This window comes from Hesperophylax consimilis, chromosome 4 (genome assembly GCF_061612785.1).
Source record: "Hesperophylax consimilis isolate HC1 chromosome 4, BYU_Hcon_1.0, whole genome shotgun sequence".
Lineage (NCBI taxonomy): Eukaryota > Metazoa > Arthropoda > Insecta > Trichoptera > Limnephilidae > Hesperophylax > Hesperophylax consimilis.
In genome coordinates this window covers 39065740-39079753 of record NC_142839.1, presented here as the reverse complement: position 1 = coordinate 39079753, position 14014 = coordinate 39065740, and the positions used below count along the sequence as shown (strand labels likewise).

The 14014-nt window shown below is 31.7% G+C and overlaps 1 protein-coding gene across 1 annotated transcript in view; it reads right to left on the bottom strand.

The window, feature by feature from the left end:
• LOC149424697 (chitin-binding domain protein cbd-1-like) overlaps positions 1-11713 on the bottom strand; it is a 53845-nt gene extending 42132 nt beyond the window's left edge. The window contains exon 1 of the mRNA XM_089631467.1: positions 11022-11713. Within this exon, the coding sequence (XP_089487593.1) occupies positions 11022-11067 (46 nt within the window). The 5' untranslated portion in view covers positions 11068-11713. The remainder of the gene's footprint in view (positions 1-11021) is intronic.
• Positions 11714-14014: the final 2301 nt, after the last annotated feature.

The following is a 14014-nucleotide window of genomic DNA, read 5'->3' as shown; positions in this document are numbered from 1 at the left end:
ACTTCAGGTGATGTTGTTCCCTTAATGGACAGACGTCAATGGTCAGATCTGACGAAAGTGGAATGCGGCAATCTCTATCACAAATTAGTAACAGTGAACATTAAATTTATGGCTTTATCACGTGCTCTATGATTATTAATTTTGACGTCACGATGCTCAGCAAGCAGGAGGGTATATATTTATTTAGATTATTTAAGTAAATACTTCACAAAAGATCCAACTGCTCTCAACCGTCTGAAGCCAGTGAGAATACGGCATCCCTAATTCGGGGTGTGTTGTAAGTTGTAATAATAATAATAATAATAATAATAAATTCTTTATTCCAGGATGTGGGGAGGTTAGTGCAATCCCACACATCCCATAGAGGATATAAGTACAAATAATATTTACATATAGTAAAATAAATAAAAAGAGATTAATAAATTAAAAATTAAATAGAAAATGAAATTAAGTTAAAGCAGAGAAGCACTGGAATCCATCGAATACGGTAAGGCTGAAGGTAGTAAGGGAGGGGTAGAAGATGAGGAAGAGGAATGTGGGAAAGTACCTGGAATGTATACAATACTGCCTATAACGGGTGGAAAAACATGCGAACACCTCAGCGCAGGTTCTCCTAGTCAGTTATTCACAAAACATTCCTACCAACCCATACACCTACTGATTATTAACATTTATAACTGGTGCTTATTATTTATACAGTAATGTAAATTTAGTAGAAAATTAATAAATAAGATCTGGTCAACAAACACAGCTGAAACCATTTCAATGAACGATTCATTTCTGTCTTTTTAACTTCTGTCAATTGTTGTCTTTTACCAGGGGTTCTGAGAGTATCTTTTACTATATACATGTTTTTACACAAGCTAAATGCGAAACAAAATGAATTTTTAAAATAATAACTTAAGCAAAATTTGATTATTTCTTATTAGCCATTTCACATTTTAAATATTATTTGAGGAAAAGCATTAATGGAAATGGTATAAATTAAACCAGAATTAAAAGTTATCGCGATTAATTATTGTGTAATTTATTATGTCTTGTTGCGTTTCCTCATCCTTTACCCAACGTTTCGGACAGCGTTACAGTGTCCATCTGCCCTAAGATGTCTTCTGCACCTACATCTGTCCTGCCTGGTCTTCTGCATCTACACCCCATTGTAACGCTGCCCGAAAAAAAGAGCAAAACGGTAAAATAACCCAAAAAAATATGAACGTGAAAACCTCAAATCATAAGTGTCAGAATTAAAACTGTTTCTCCCAGACTCTTATTATTAAAAAAAATAGGTCTAGTCTGAATGTTGAAAAACCCTCAACTTTCCCACTCCAATGTTCATTTTTTGTACATCTACTTGATTGTATTGCTACGTGACCCAGTAAAGCTTGATTCGATTGTAACGTGACCTAATCAAGCTTTATTGGATTGCTGCGTGACCCAGTAAAGCTTGATTGGATTGCTACGTGACCTCTTAAAGCTTGATTGGATTGCTACGTGACCTATTAAGTCTTGATTGGATTGCTACGTGACCTAGTAAAGCTTTATCAGATTGCTCCGTGACCTTGTAAAGCTTGAAAGACTCATTTGTGTTAGTTAAGTTAGAAGATGATTAATGAAAAATATCATACCATTATTATATACTTAAAATGTATGCATATTATTACTGTGGCCCAGTATATCAGTCAGTCTTAGTATCCACGCTACGTACGACATTCCTTGCTCAAATTTAAGCGGGCTAAATCTTTTGCTCAAGCCTTCATAAGCGGCAGAATAGTTCCTTATTTAGACACCGAGGCGGCCGAGGTATTAGCGTAACACATGCCAAATGTGAAATTTGCGTCTCACCAAAATTTACGTAAATTACCCAATTTTTCAGTATTGACTAATATATGCATCGAGTAATGATGAATGTTCATGTTATTAAAATAAAATAGTGGGGTATGGTATTATAACAAAGATTTTAAATGTTTCATAGTTAGGACGGTTTGTTTTTGAGGGTTTAATTTAATTTAATAAAATTAATAAGGTATAATAAAATTTCATTTAGAGTGTGCACTACACAGCAAAACAAAGACTATTTAAAATTAGTATGCTCTCATATGGCACCATGATCATTGAAGTGGGTAACTTTATCAAAAATCAACTCGTAAATTATATCCGCCAAATAAAAACCGCTGTCGCTGACATTTTGAAAATTCGCGATGTCATTAGAGAGCATAGATCACTCATGTAGACAGTAGTTACTTATTACTGATATCTAGGCTTACCACCTATATACGAATTATGTTCCAAAACGTGCTAAGCTCGACATTCCAACCAAGCTGAGCTTAAAATCAACTCATGTACATACCGGGCCTATGACTTTCGTTCTATTCAAAACCTTGGACATCGATTGACGTGTTTACTGACTTTCAGTGTCATCCATCAGCTTAGTTGAATTTTGGAAAACATACCTACTTTTCGCGGTATTCTTTAGTCAAACTTTTTTTTTGCAATGGTTTACATAATGTTTTCCGCCCATTCATTTATGCACTAGGTACCGATATTTTCTAAGAAATAGGGTCAAGCGATGCTCACAAAGAACTCTTTCTTGCAGGTGGGTTTTACCGAATTATCAGGTAATGTATCTCAGTTATTTTCATTAGGTGTTTTTTATTTCTTTATGTTTCTTTTTGCATGTAACATGATTTTTTTGTGGAAACTTCACTGGTTAATGCAACATGTAAAATGTAATTATTTATATAAAATTGTGAAACTGATGTTTCCCCAATACAATAAAATAAATTTTAAAAATCCCTCATAATAACAACAAACTGAGCTCATCAACGAGGTTTTTTACTGGTTACAATACATATATATATTTACCAACCAACCAAACTCGAAAAATGCCGATTGGGTAGGACCGACATTTATTTCGTACATTAACTGCTGTAATGTCATCATGATTTCAGAGAAACGCGTTATGTAAGTAATTTCCACCAAAAGTTGAAAAAATGCATTGTCAACGAGTCCATCTGCGGAGTTTCAGCTTAAGTGGGTTTAATTCCGCTTCCATGATTTGCATTAATTCATTACCGAAAATAGAAGTGAAATTCAAATGGATATATTTTAAAACAAGTTTTTTTAATAACTTGAATTTAACTAATTTATCACAAAAAATCTGAGCAATCTGCAGTATTTGATTAAGAAAGTAAATATTTTATGCCTGGAGTTGCTAAATATCACACAGTTTGATATTTCGCTCCACACGCTCTTCCGTCCTATTCAAATCGGATCAATATAAAACAAACCGTGAACAAAATTCTTGCTTAAACAGTGGATGGTGGCCAACTTCAATTGTGAGCTGTATAAATTTAAAAATTCCATAAAATAGAGTTTTTCGGAAATTTTATGATTAACTATCTATTGCTGTTTATAAATTCAGTTTTAAAATTATTTTTTAATATATTTTCTTCTTAGTATATCATTACATCATTCCGTTTGTTTTCTGTGTTATTTCTTGTCACAAGGAGGAGATATAGGTATAATTAGTTGTATTTTTGATATAATGCAATAAGTGTTCAAATTCAACTATTGATTTCCCGAAGATTATTAAATAAAATAAATGTAGGTCATGACAATATTGACATATGACATGACAAATTTGACATAAGATTGCCGACCACAAAAATGCAAAACGTTCCAAGAAACTAACCGATCATCTGTGTGGACTTCCCCAGAGTGCGTAAACCCAACCGCAAGGAAATTTTATTTTTCTTGCACTATTTAACACGCAACGAACTGTAACAGTTTTAGTTTTAATCAACTCGTGATATATATTAAGAAATAATAAATCAATTACATTCTCTTATCATTCATTAAAAAAACAATAAAATTTCCCCAAGAAGTTTATTATAAAATATTCTGTACTATTATTTAAACTTAACACTATGGCAATAATCGAAACATTTTAACAATCGAATGATGTTGCGTTACGGCAAATCATTTTATGAGCGCACGTTTGAATGTATTTTTGTATAGCGGTAGTGGTGCAAACTGGTTCGAAATATTTTGGAACATCCACCCTCAGTATCCTTTTACCTCGCAGTAGTACACTGCACCACAACGGAAACAAGAATCTCTAATGATTCTACTGTACCTACCTAAGTAAAGAATCTCTCTAAAATAAGTGTACTGTGCCTGCCTAAATAAAGGATCTCTCTAAAATAATTCTACTGTACCTACCTAAATAAAGAATTTCTCTAAAATACTTCTACTGTACCTACCTAAAATAAAGAATCTCTATAAAATAATTCTACTGTACCTACCTAAAATAAAGAATATCTCTAAGATAATTCTACTGTGCCTACCTAAATTATGTTACAACATGCGATTATTGAAATGTTCTGATTATGGCCATGATATTGAGTTTAAATTAAGGTGCGGAAAATTTTATAATATACTTCTTATGATTTTTTTTTTTGATTGTTTGGAGAAAAATACATATTTTGTATAGACGGTTATCAGTACTTTAGGTAGGTAGGTGATATACTTTAGGTAGGATTGATAGTGATCAAAGCGAATTGTACACATATTATATGACTTTAAAAGATCACTTTGTAAAGTAACAGATTTGTAGATAAAATATATTAATTTTAGGTACATAGGGCAACTCGATTTTAGAAGGATCAATATGTTGATACGTAATGTTCGGAAGAAGTCTCATATCTGGGAGGATATGCTTTTAAACAAGAAAACATAGTTGAATGAATACCCAGTGAAAACCCTGGTAAACTCTTTAAAAGGAATTGGGGTGATGTCAAGGTAATTTTAGGAGGTAGTAATGGGCCTATGGTCTGGCTGCATATAAGTGCAATTTCCTTATCAATACTCGAGACTACAGCTAAATACTTTTTATTTTATTATTTTGCGGCAAGTGGTAAAAATACACTAGTTGATAGTTACAGAGGCCACGAAGGATACTTCAATATTTTATGTTTCGAGGTTGCCCGTTTCATCGTGCAAGGGTATGTGAGCCCTTAAAAAATATCAAATGATTATTTGGTAACATATTTTTTTCTATAATATACCTATAACGAATAAAAAAGAACGTAATATTAGGGTAATGACGGCAGAGTACCTACCTTGAATCTACCTTGGAAATGATTAATGATCTCGCACTTCTGGTGGCAAGTGGTACCAGCTTGTAAAGTTCTCACAGGAAAATCATTAGTTAATTTCGAATAATTAAATTAACCGCACTAAAAGGCCGACATCGAAGAGAATTAACTGGAAACTTTACCTACAATTCTGCAAAATCGTTTCTCAAAACCATAATCGTCCTAGGAAATTAGGTAGGTACAGCAGGTAAATAATATATTATTAAGTTTTCTTTTATGGAGGTGTTAAATGGACGTACTAGACTTACTAACCAGTGATTTCTGAGATTATTTGGAGTAAAAATTGTCAATAAAATTTTGGTCTTCGGTGACATTTTTGTATTTTTTTTTTTAAATTTGATTTTTTTTTATTTAAAAACCAATTAAAAAAAATCTTCCACTTCCACCCAAATGCTAACATAGACTCTATCTTCCCTACTGATTTTCTATGTTTTTAAGTAAAATCAATGGTAAAAGTAAGTTAAGTACGTCCCTTAACACCCTGTATATTAAATAATATTTACCCTGTATATAAAACTGTTTATAAACGTTCTGCTGTGTGAATATTTTTACGCGTGACAGTTTTTTTCGCTTAAAAGCTCGCTGTTGAGTTGATAGATTATTTTTAATTTTAAAACTGTTAATTCATGGTAGAATTATTCCATTTTCAAATGTCTTTTTGAGTGACCTTTTCCAAATGTTTTTATTTGACCGCACCGGTTTCACCTTGCAACGAGCATCTTCAGACTGTTATAAAGATGGTAGATGATAGCAGTAAAAAATAAACAAGTGGAAAATATTTACTGTATTATTATTATAGTCTGTAAAGGTAACTATTTAGGTATACTTTTGATTTCCCTACCTACGACTAGACTTTTACTCAATAAAAAGGTAGAATTAAAAAAAAAATAATGTACGTATTATTATAATTATTCTTAAATACGGAAGACATGGCACGAAAAAGTGAATCAAATACTTGGGTAGGGACATATCAATAGTCAAAATAACACAGAAGAGTGTGTTTGAGGCGTAAATTAATGTGATTGAAGCAAGGGGTGTGTGTCAAGACATTCTATGCTACTCTCTGCCTACCCCTGCGGAGAAACTGCGTGATGGTTAGTTAGTCATGTTTAAAAACCAAGATCATTTAAAGATTTTGATCTTGGGAGCCATTTTCAATACAGAAAACATTCAGAATTGAAAATGGCTCCCAAGATCGAAATCTTTAAATGATCGTGGTTATTAAACATGACTAAAAACCGCGATCATTTAGAATTTTCGATCTTGTGAGCCATTTTCAATACTGAATGTTTTCTATGAAATTTGAATTGGCTTGCTTCAATCAATCACAAAGATTTTTTCTGCCAATGGATCAATTCAAATTATGCTGATATTAAATAATATACGAAACTAACGAGTTTTTAAGTACTTATAATTTATCTAACCGAACATACGTGCGTAACCCAATGTTTCCAGAAAACGTAACCCAGAAAATCTCAGGACAAACATTCTAGAATTCCCCACATATCACGAAACTTGTAAATAATTAATTATAATTTAATTATAGTACACAACTAACTAACATGGTCATAATATCATGTTATTTTTTATGTAATGATTGATAGATGAACTGGTTTAAAGTTTAAATTCCGGGAATATTTGTATAATTGCTGTAAACATACGTAGTAACCATTTAGTCAATGGTAGTAGCCTATATTTTATGAGGTACAGATAAATTTCTTGGTGTAAAAAAACTGGTTTGGCGCCCAACCAAATTTGACTGTGCAATGTTGGCTAGATTAAATATAATGGTAGGTATACACTTACGAACCGAGCCACGAATTACGGGAAAGGAACGAAGCAACTGTAAGCAGCGTTTCGCGCCATTTGCGGTTGCTTCGTTTCTTTCCCATAAGTTGAGGTTCAGTTCGGCAGTTCGGCTCGCGTACGTATACGTAGCATTATAATTCAAAATATGCTTGGTTGGACGTGTTTAAATTACTTATGTTGAGAAGATACTGCACAATATTTGTCGTGTCAGACTACTTTTCAAAAGCCTAATAATTCGCCGCTGGCAAATGATGAAATACCTGCATTAATTTGATGTTTGCACTATCATTGTATTAATAAAAGTTATTATTCTTAGAAATTTACATCCAAGCCACAAATTTTTATTTCAAATCAAGAAAAAAAGCTATTTGAAATATAGCAAAATTTGACTTTTTCTTTCATGGAAGCATGTTTTTTTGAGATTATTCAGAATAATGTAAGTAAATACGTAAAACAAAAAAAAATGAAAATATAACAATGTAATCAAATGTTTGCGTTTGTATCATAAAATTATAGAACGCCACAAAGTAAACGCTTTTTACGAATACGTAGAAAAATATAATATTAAAATAGGTAGGTACCTACTTTTATTACTTCATATGATTTTAAAGCTAAATGCAATAAATATAACGCTTATTGTTGTAATTTTGTAGAACTTCATATATTATTAACCAGCAGAGCCGTCACTATAACACTAAACCTAAAATTAACAAAATTTAAAATCAACATTTATAAAAAAATTATTACTGAAAAAAAACCATTTATCGTCACGGGAGAATTGATTACTTCTGAGGTTTGGTAAGTTATACACGGATGCTTTTACGTGAAAAATACAAGGAAAAGGGGAATCTTCAAACGTGCACTAAACATTACATATTAACACATTACAAATACTGTGTTTCCACTATAAAAGGTGTTAAGGTAAGTTCTAGATTCCTGACATTATTTGGAGTAAAAATGTAAACCAAATTTTGGATCCGATTTTTTTAAACCAAACAAAAAAACAACTTCCACGTGTTGTCATTGCCTAGTTAACGCAAAACCCCCACCCCATACCACGGCCCTAACAATCCAATACTTATTTACTGATTTTTAATGTTTTAATTTTTAAAAAATAACTTTAAAAAATGTCACCGCAGACCATAATTTCACTAACATTTTTTACCACAGTACCCCTGTACTATATTTTGTTTATGGTGTTTAAAGCAGATGTTATTTCTGTGGTCTCAACTAGTAAATACACCATGACGCACTCTGCAAGAAAAATACAATATTTCAGTATATTTTTAGTTTTATAAAGGGTATCAATGATTTCCACATTGACCCGTGACAGCAACAAGCGAGGCGCCTCGCAATCACAGTGTCTTTATATCACACAGAAGCGAGATATTCTTTTTGTGTCGTCATGTTTACACATTGAATACCGATATTTGCGCATCATGGAGTGATTCACGTCACAACTAGATACACACATTCATGTCCAATCTCGGTGAAACAAAGAACACATAAATATTATTCTTTGTGGATATAATATCTTGTCTGGACACTTTGTTTTTTTCTTTCTTAAAATTGATGTACGAGTAGGTAGCAATATTATCTACAAAATTCGCTATGTTTTGCCTAAGGAAGAGAATATGATTAACCGTTGTATTGAACACACTGAACCTATTCTTTATAGTATTTTCATAACCGTCTGTTTGTCTACTAATTTTTTTCTCTACTTCAAAACCAACAATGGCATGAGTTTACTAGAAATGAAAATCCATTGTTTTTATAATACAGAAACACGACAAAATATCATAACGAAAATATATTTTGCGATCCTTTTATTACGACTACTGAAATTGATGAAATAATAATTTTTATTTCAAAACAAACCACACATCACAGAGTTATAGATTTTGTTATTAAGAACATTGATTATTTTTTTAATTTTATTATGTAGAGATTTGTATAGAGAAATACAGTCTAAACATTATATATAGCAATTACTTTAGTAGCTCAACTGGGAATCGAATCCAGAATCTCTGTAATACCGGTACAACCAGGTTTGTTTGACTACTCTACTATTGGGACCTAATTATTAAGCATCAAATTGGTCGATCTCATATTTAAAATTCAGAATTAACAAAATTATCTTGCAACTAATTTTTACATATTATTAAAATTCCTTCCACGAGGAACACTTAATAATGTATTTTATTTCCTTACAACAAAGTGTTCATTAAGTACTGTATTTATTACGGCAGAATATGAAGGTGCCTATTCATTGTGTCACATATTCTTGTTTTACTGGTACTTTTGTGCCCTTGAATCTAAATCTCTGACTATCGAAATCCCTATTTACTATTCAATATTTAATACGAGTATTAAATTGAGATATTATATTTATTGAATTGAGAGATGATTATTGCTATTCACATTGATTATTATTTTATTCTAAAGCGTCATTATTAAAATAAGTAATATTTTATTTCGTCAATTAATCTACAGTTCTTATAAATTCTCAATTAAGGCCTTTTGTGAATTGCTATTTTTTCTCCAAACAAAAAAATATCGATGAAAAATAGAGTCGTTTAAGTGAGGTTTTTTTGTAGTTTGTCGTTTTCACCTTAGTAAAAAAAAGCAATGAAATGATCGTTGTTTTTTACACTGGCCAAAATGAAGGGAAATGTACGGAAAAGAAGAAAAATTCACGGTTTTTCATTCGAGTAAGTATTTTTACTATATTGGATCTAATCTCATATTAACTTCCATAAGATCGAGTTGTTCGCAATGGGATACGTAGGTAGGTATTTAAATGTTGGAATTAACAAAAATGTGAGCTTAGAATAATTTATCTTAATAAATTCCACTGTTTTTATTCTATTTTGTATCTAGGTCTAGTTACCGAAATAGAAATTAAATGATTGGATGTAGAAACTCCGTAAAGTTTATCGCGTTTGTTTGACATTTCAAGGTAGTTACATATTTATTAGAGTTAAAATAGAAATAACAAACTTTTCGTAATTTTAATTAATAAATAAGTTTCCTGTAAGCATTGTTTTGGTTGCGTTATAAATACCGATGTACGTGGAGCTGCAGATTTGAAGTAGCTTAGTAAATAAAAACGTTTAAAACCTTTATAAATTATTGCTTCTATTAATTTACGATGCCTTTACAAATATCTACCTGTAAATAGTAAAAAATTATACCATAGAGGTAGTATGTACAATATAACATGGTACTGCAGATCAAAAATTGACTTAACTAGGTTCCTATATTCAGGTTTGTTACAATTTATTATGATCTCAGCTAATGTTTATGTATCATTTTAATGAATATTATGAATTATTACGTTTCAATTCGCTGTAAGTTTTTAACACCATTAATAAAATTTTTATGTTGGTCAAGTTCAATGATTTATTCAATTTCTTAGAGCCAGTTGTTTCACGCAGAACTAAAACAATTCAAAAATTTAAAAAGTTAATATTCAAGCTCTGTGAAAGTTCTACTCAAGTTCTGTTACTATACCTCTATGTGCCAGTGGTTTCACAGTTCTTGAATAGAACTTTTATGGAACTTGAATATTAACTTCGAAATTTTATGAAATGTTCAAATTCTGTGAAACAATCTGATGTTTTTGACATTGCGATGGTGAAATATTACTCAGTTAGATCTGTTACAAAAATTACAATGTTATGAAAATTTAACCAAATTGATGTTTTTATTTGAACTCAACATTAGAAAAATACAAAGTCGTTATGTTGATCCCGGATTCAACATTATTACTATTTGTTTGATACATCAATTGATAAAATTCATTTTCAGGGTCATTAATAATTATTATTGTTTCCTCCGCTGCATTCTCGAATAGATGAAATGTGATCCCCGAACATAAAACACAAACATTGGCCAAATAATAAATTATTAAATGGCAAAAGGTCAATTACTGTATCCTTCATTCACAACTAACAATCGCTTCTTATTGTATTCGAGTGAGAACGTTGTTTAGTGTTTACTAATTATTAAAATAATGCAAGTTTGTGTTATTAATATATAAATAAATGTTATATTTACCTATCAGCGTCATTTGAGCGGCAAATATAAATATTTGGCGAGCCATGATTGTTGCCAAAAAAGTCTTGACAAGTTCAGCAACCGAAGCACTTTTTAAGAATATTGTGTCAAGGTATTTTCACTTCGAAGCACGTTTTGTTAAAGTTTTATTTTTTTTTATTTAAGTTCAACGGATCGATCTGAAATATTTTCTATTGGTGAAAGCTGTGGCTTTTCTGAGGGTCCAAATCGTTCGAAGCTCAGATGTGAACTGTTCGTTTTTAAAAAATTACAGTTTATATACCCGAGAGGTATGTTAACCAGGCTTGTACATAATCAGATCAACCGCGCGCTCAGAGGAACAAGACGAAATAAAATTCACTTCGTACTAAAGAGATCAACGCTTCCCGCCGCGCCGCACGTACACATGAGAAGGGAGAATTTATTTAGTAACTCCTTTTCTGGAATCTTCCCGAAAGTTTAGCGAATTCCAGGTATTCCGCCCGCGCTTTTATTCCAAAACTAATGTTGACATGTCCCAAATTAGTTTATATTGTAACATTTAGAGGCAGGGAAAGATTGAACACGATTGAAGTTAGTCGGTTGAGTGTGTTGACATGTGTCCCGAGTTGATTGATTGTTAATCGGAATATATTTTCGTAACGAGCGCGGTAAAATACAAGATGGCTACGCGCGGTTTCTTGTCCGGAGTGAGGGACCTACTGGCGGTCGGTAAAGACAATCACTGCACTTTATAGCGAGTGGGCGGGAGATTGAAGCAGGGCCGACTGAGGAGATAATATTTGTGTAATTGTTACACTGCGAATTATCACACTTTATATATTACAATGTTTTGTCGCACACGTTGTACAAGTATGTTAAATAGTAGAATATTTGGTAAATATTCAGATACATCGGAAACACAAATCATAAAAAACAATCTTTGTATCAATTCAATTATAATGAGGTGAAAGTACTAGGAGGAGCAAATTGATGCATTTTTACACAAATTAAATTCGTTCAAATTGAAATAAATAACATTTAAATAATGTTAAAAATATTTTCTATGTTAGTTTTTCTTGATCTTTATTCCCAAACTAAGAACACTGACCTGAAATAGATTCTCACCTAATTTGAGTTTAATTAAAAAAGAAAAAGGATAAGCCTAAAATAAACAATTTTCTTTTGTTAAAACTTCCGCGAACAAAATACGTTAAATAATCCGTATATTAAGTTAAACGGTATAATTAAAATGCATTATTTTCTTTCCCCGGAGATTGAATAAGTTTTATCTCATTGTAATTAAGCTGATGGTAATTCAAACGATGTCCAGTGATTCTGGATATTTATCATTATTTTTATAGATGTCTGAAATCGTATAAGTTATAAGGTCTTTGTTTCGGTTGGTAGGGTTTTTGTCAACTTGTAGATCTAACCGTAAAACTACGAATTATTTAAAAGCTGTGGAAAACGTGCTCAGTATTTAAAAGCCCAGCGACAAAGTTTTAAAAATAATGATAAGATTTTCAAAATATATTGATCTGCTGAGAGATTTTGATTTAGGCTAGCGGACACCTGACGGTAAATAAGTCACCGTCGGCGTCGCAACGACCGGTTAATGTAATAATTGATAAATCATGTATAAAACGTAAAATTTGTTGACTGTGTGAAAACATTGTGAAAACTACCTAGGTATCTATAAAATTTACAACTTTATTATTGTTTTCCTATGAAGTTTTGATTTTAGGCTAGCGTACACCCGACTTAAAATAAGTCACCGTCAGACGGCCGATTAATGAAAATGATAAATTTATGAATATTTGAGAAATGTGCAATTTTTTGATTGTAAGAAAATATAGCAACAATTTTAAAACTGTGCCTAGGTATCCTAATAATAGAATCAAAACATTTATTGAAATAATTCCCCACTTTTGATGAATTCACACCATCACTCGTCGATATTAAACGATCGGAAAGCCCTGACCAATGGTTATCCCTTTTATCAATTGACCGTTGATTGACTGTCGTGTTTTTCCCGACATCAAAGGGAGTATATAAACCTGATCTAATTCCAACCAACGTGGCTACCTGCTGTCTGCTGCCCAGTTCATATGAGTTCAAAATCCGCGGACTTACATACCTTCCTATTAAAAATTACGAAAAGTAAAAACCTACAAGTGATATGTTTCAATTGTTTATATTGCCTTATTTGTTTCTGGAAATGATCTATTTTTTTTAAGTGTTTATTGAGACAACTTGAACACTACAATACCTACTATAATAATTTAAGTGCCCTTGAATTGATAACTAAAAATTACTTTATAAAAATAAAAAAATAATATTGAGTCATATTTGTGTTATTGTTGGTTGAAATGCGGGGTCCGTGGTATTGAATAGTGTAGCGCTTTGATCCAGGTGTGCATCTTTCTGATTATGACTAACTGACTTTAAGGCGAAACACTACGAATTGACTACGAAGTAAAATCATGTGTTTTTTGTTAGAAAATTTTATCGCTTAGAAATATTTTAGTATACTGCGAGTATTACACATCTTCCTCTTTGAAATAATCGAGCATTTTTTTTTAAAGCTCAGAAAAAATTGCTTTAAAGTTCAAAATATTCTGCTTACGAGCGCTTTTTCAGTTTTGGTGTAATTGTATAATGTCAAAAATGAAGTTGTTTAGAAAATGATCGTAAAACATTTAAATATTTGTTCCTTTTTGGTGAAGTTTTATTCTTGCATAAATGAAAACAGGCGACCGGTGTAAGGCAGGAATTTTAACAATATCGCCATCGTGTTATTGTTAGCGGCCTTATTACAAATGTTGCACGACGTAGTGCATCGCCCAGGGAGGTATAACTCCGATCGAAAATTGGAACCGAAATATTGTGACGTCACATGATTGCCTAACTATATTCACAAATGAAAAACTCTGAAAGTCTAAGGAAAAAACCTTCAGAGTTTTTCATTGGTGTATAATATAATAAGTAGGCTCCGAATTAAAATTTTCCTG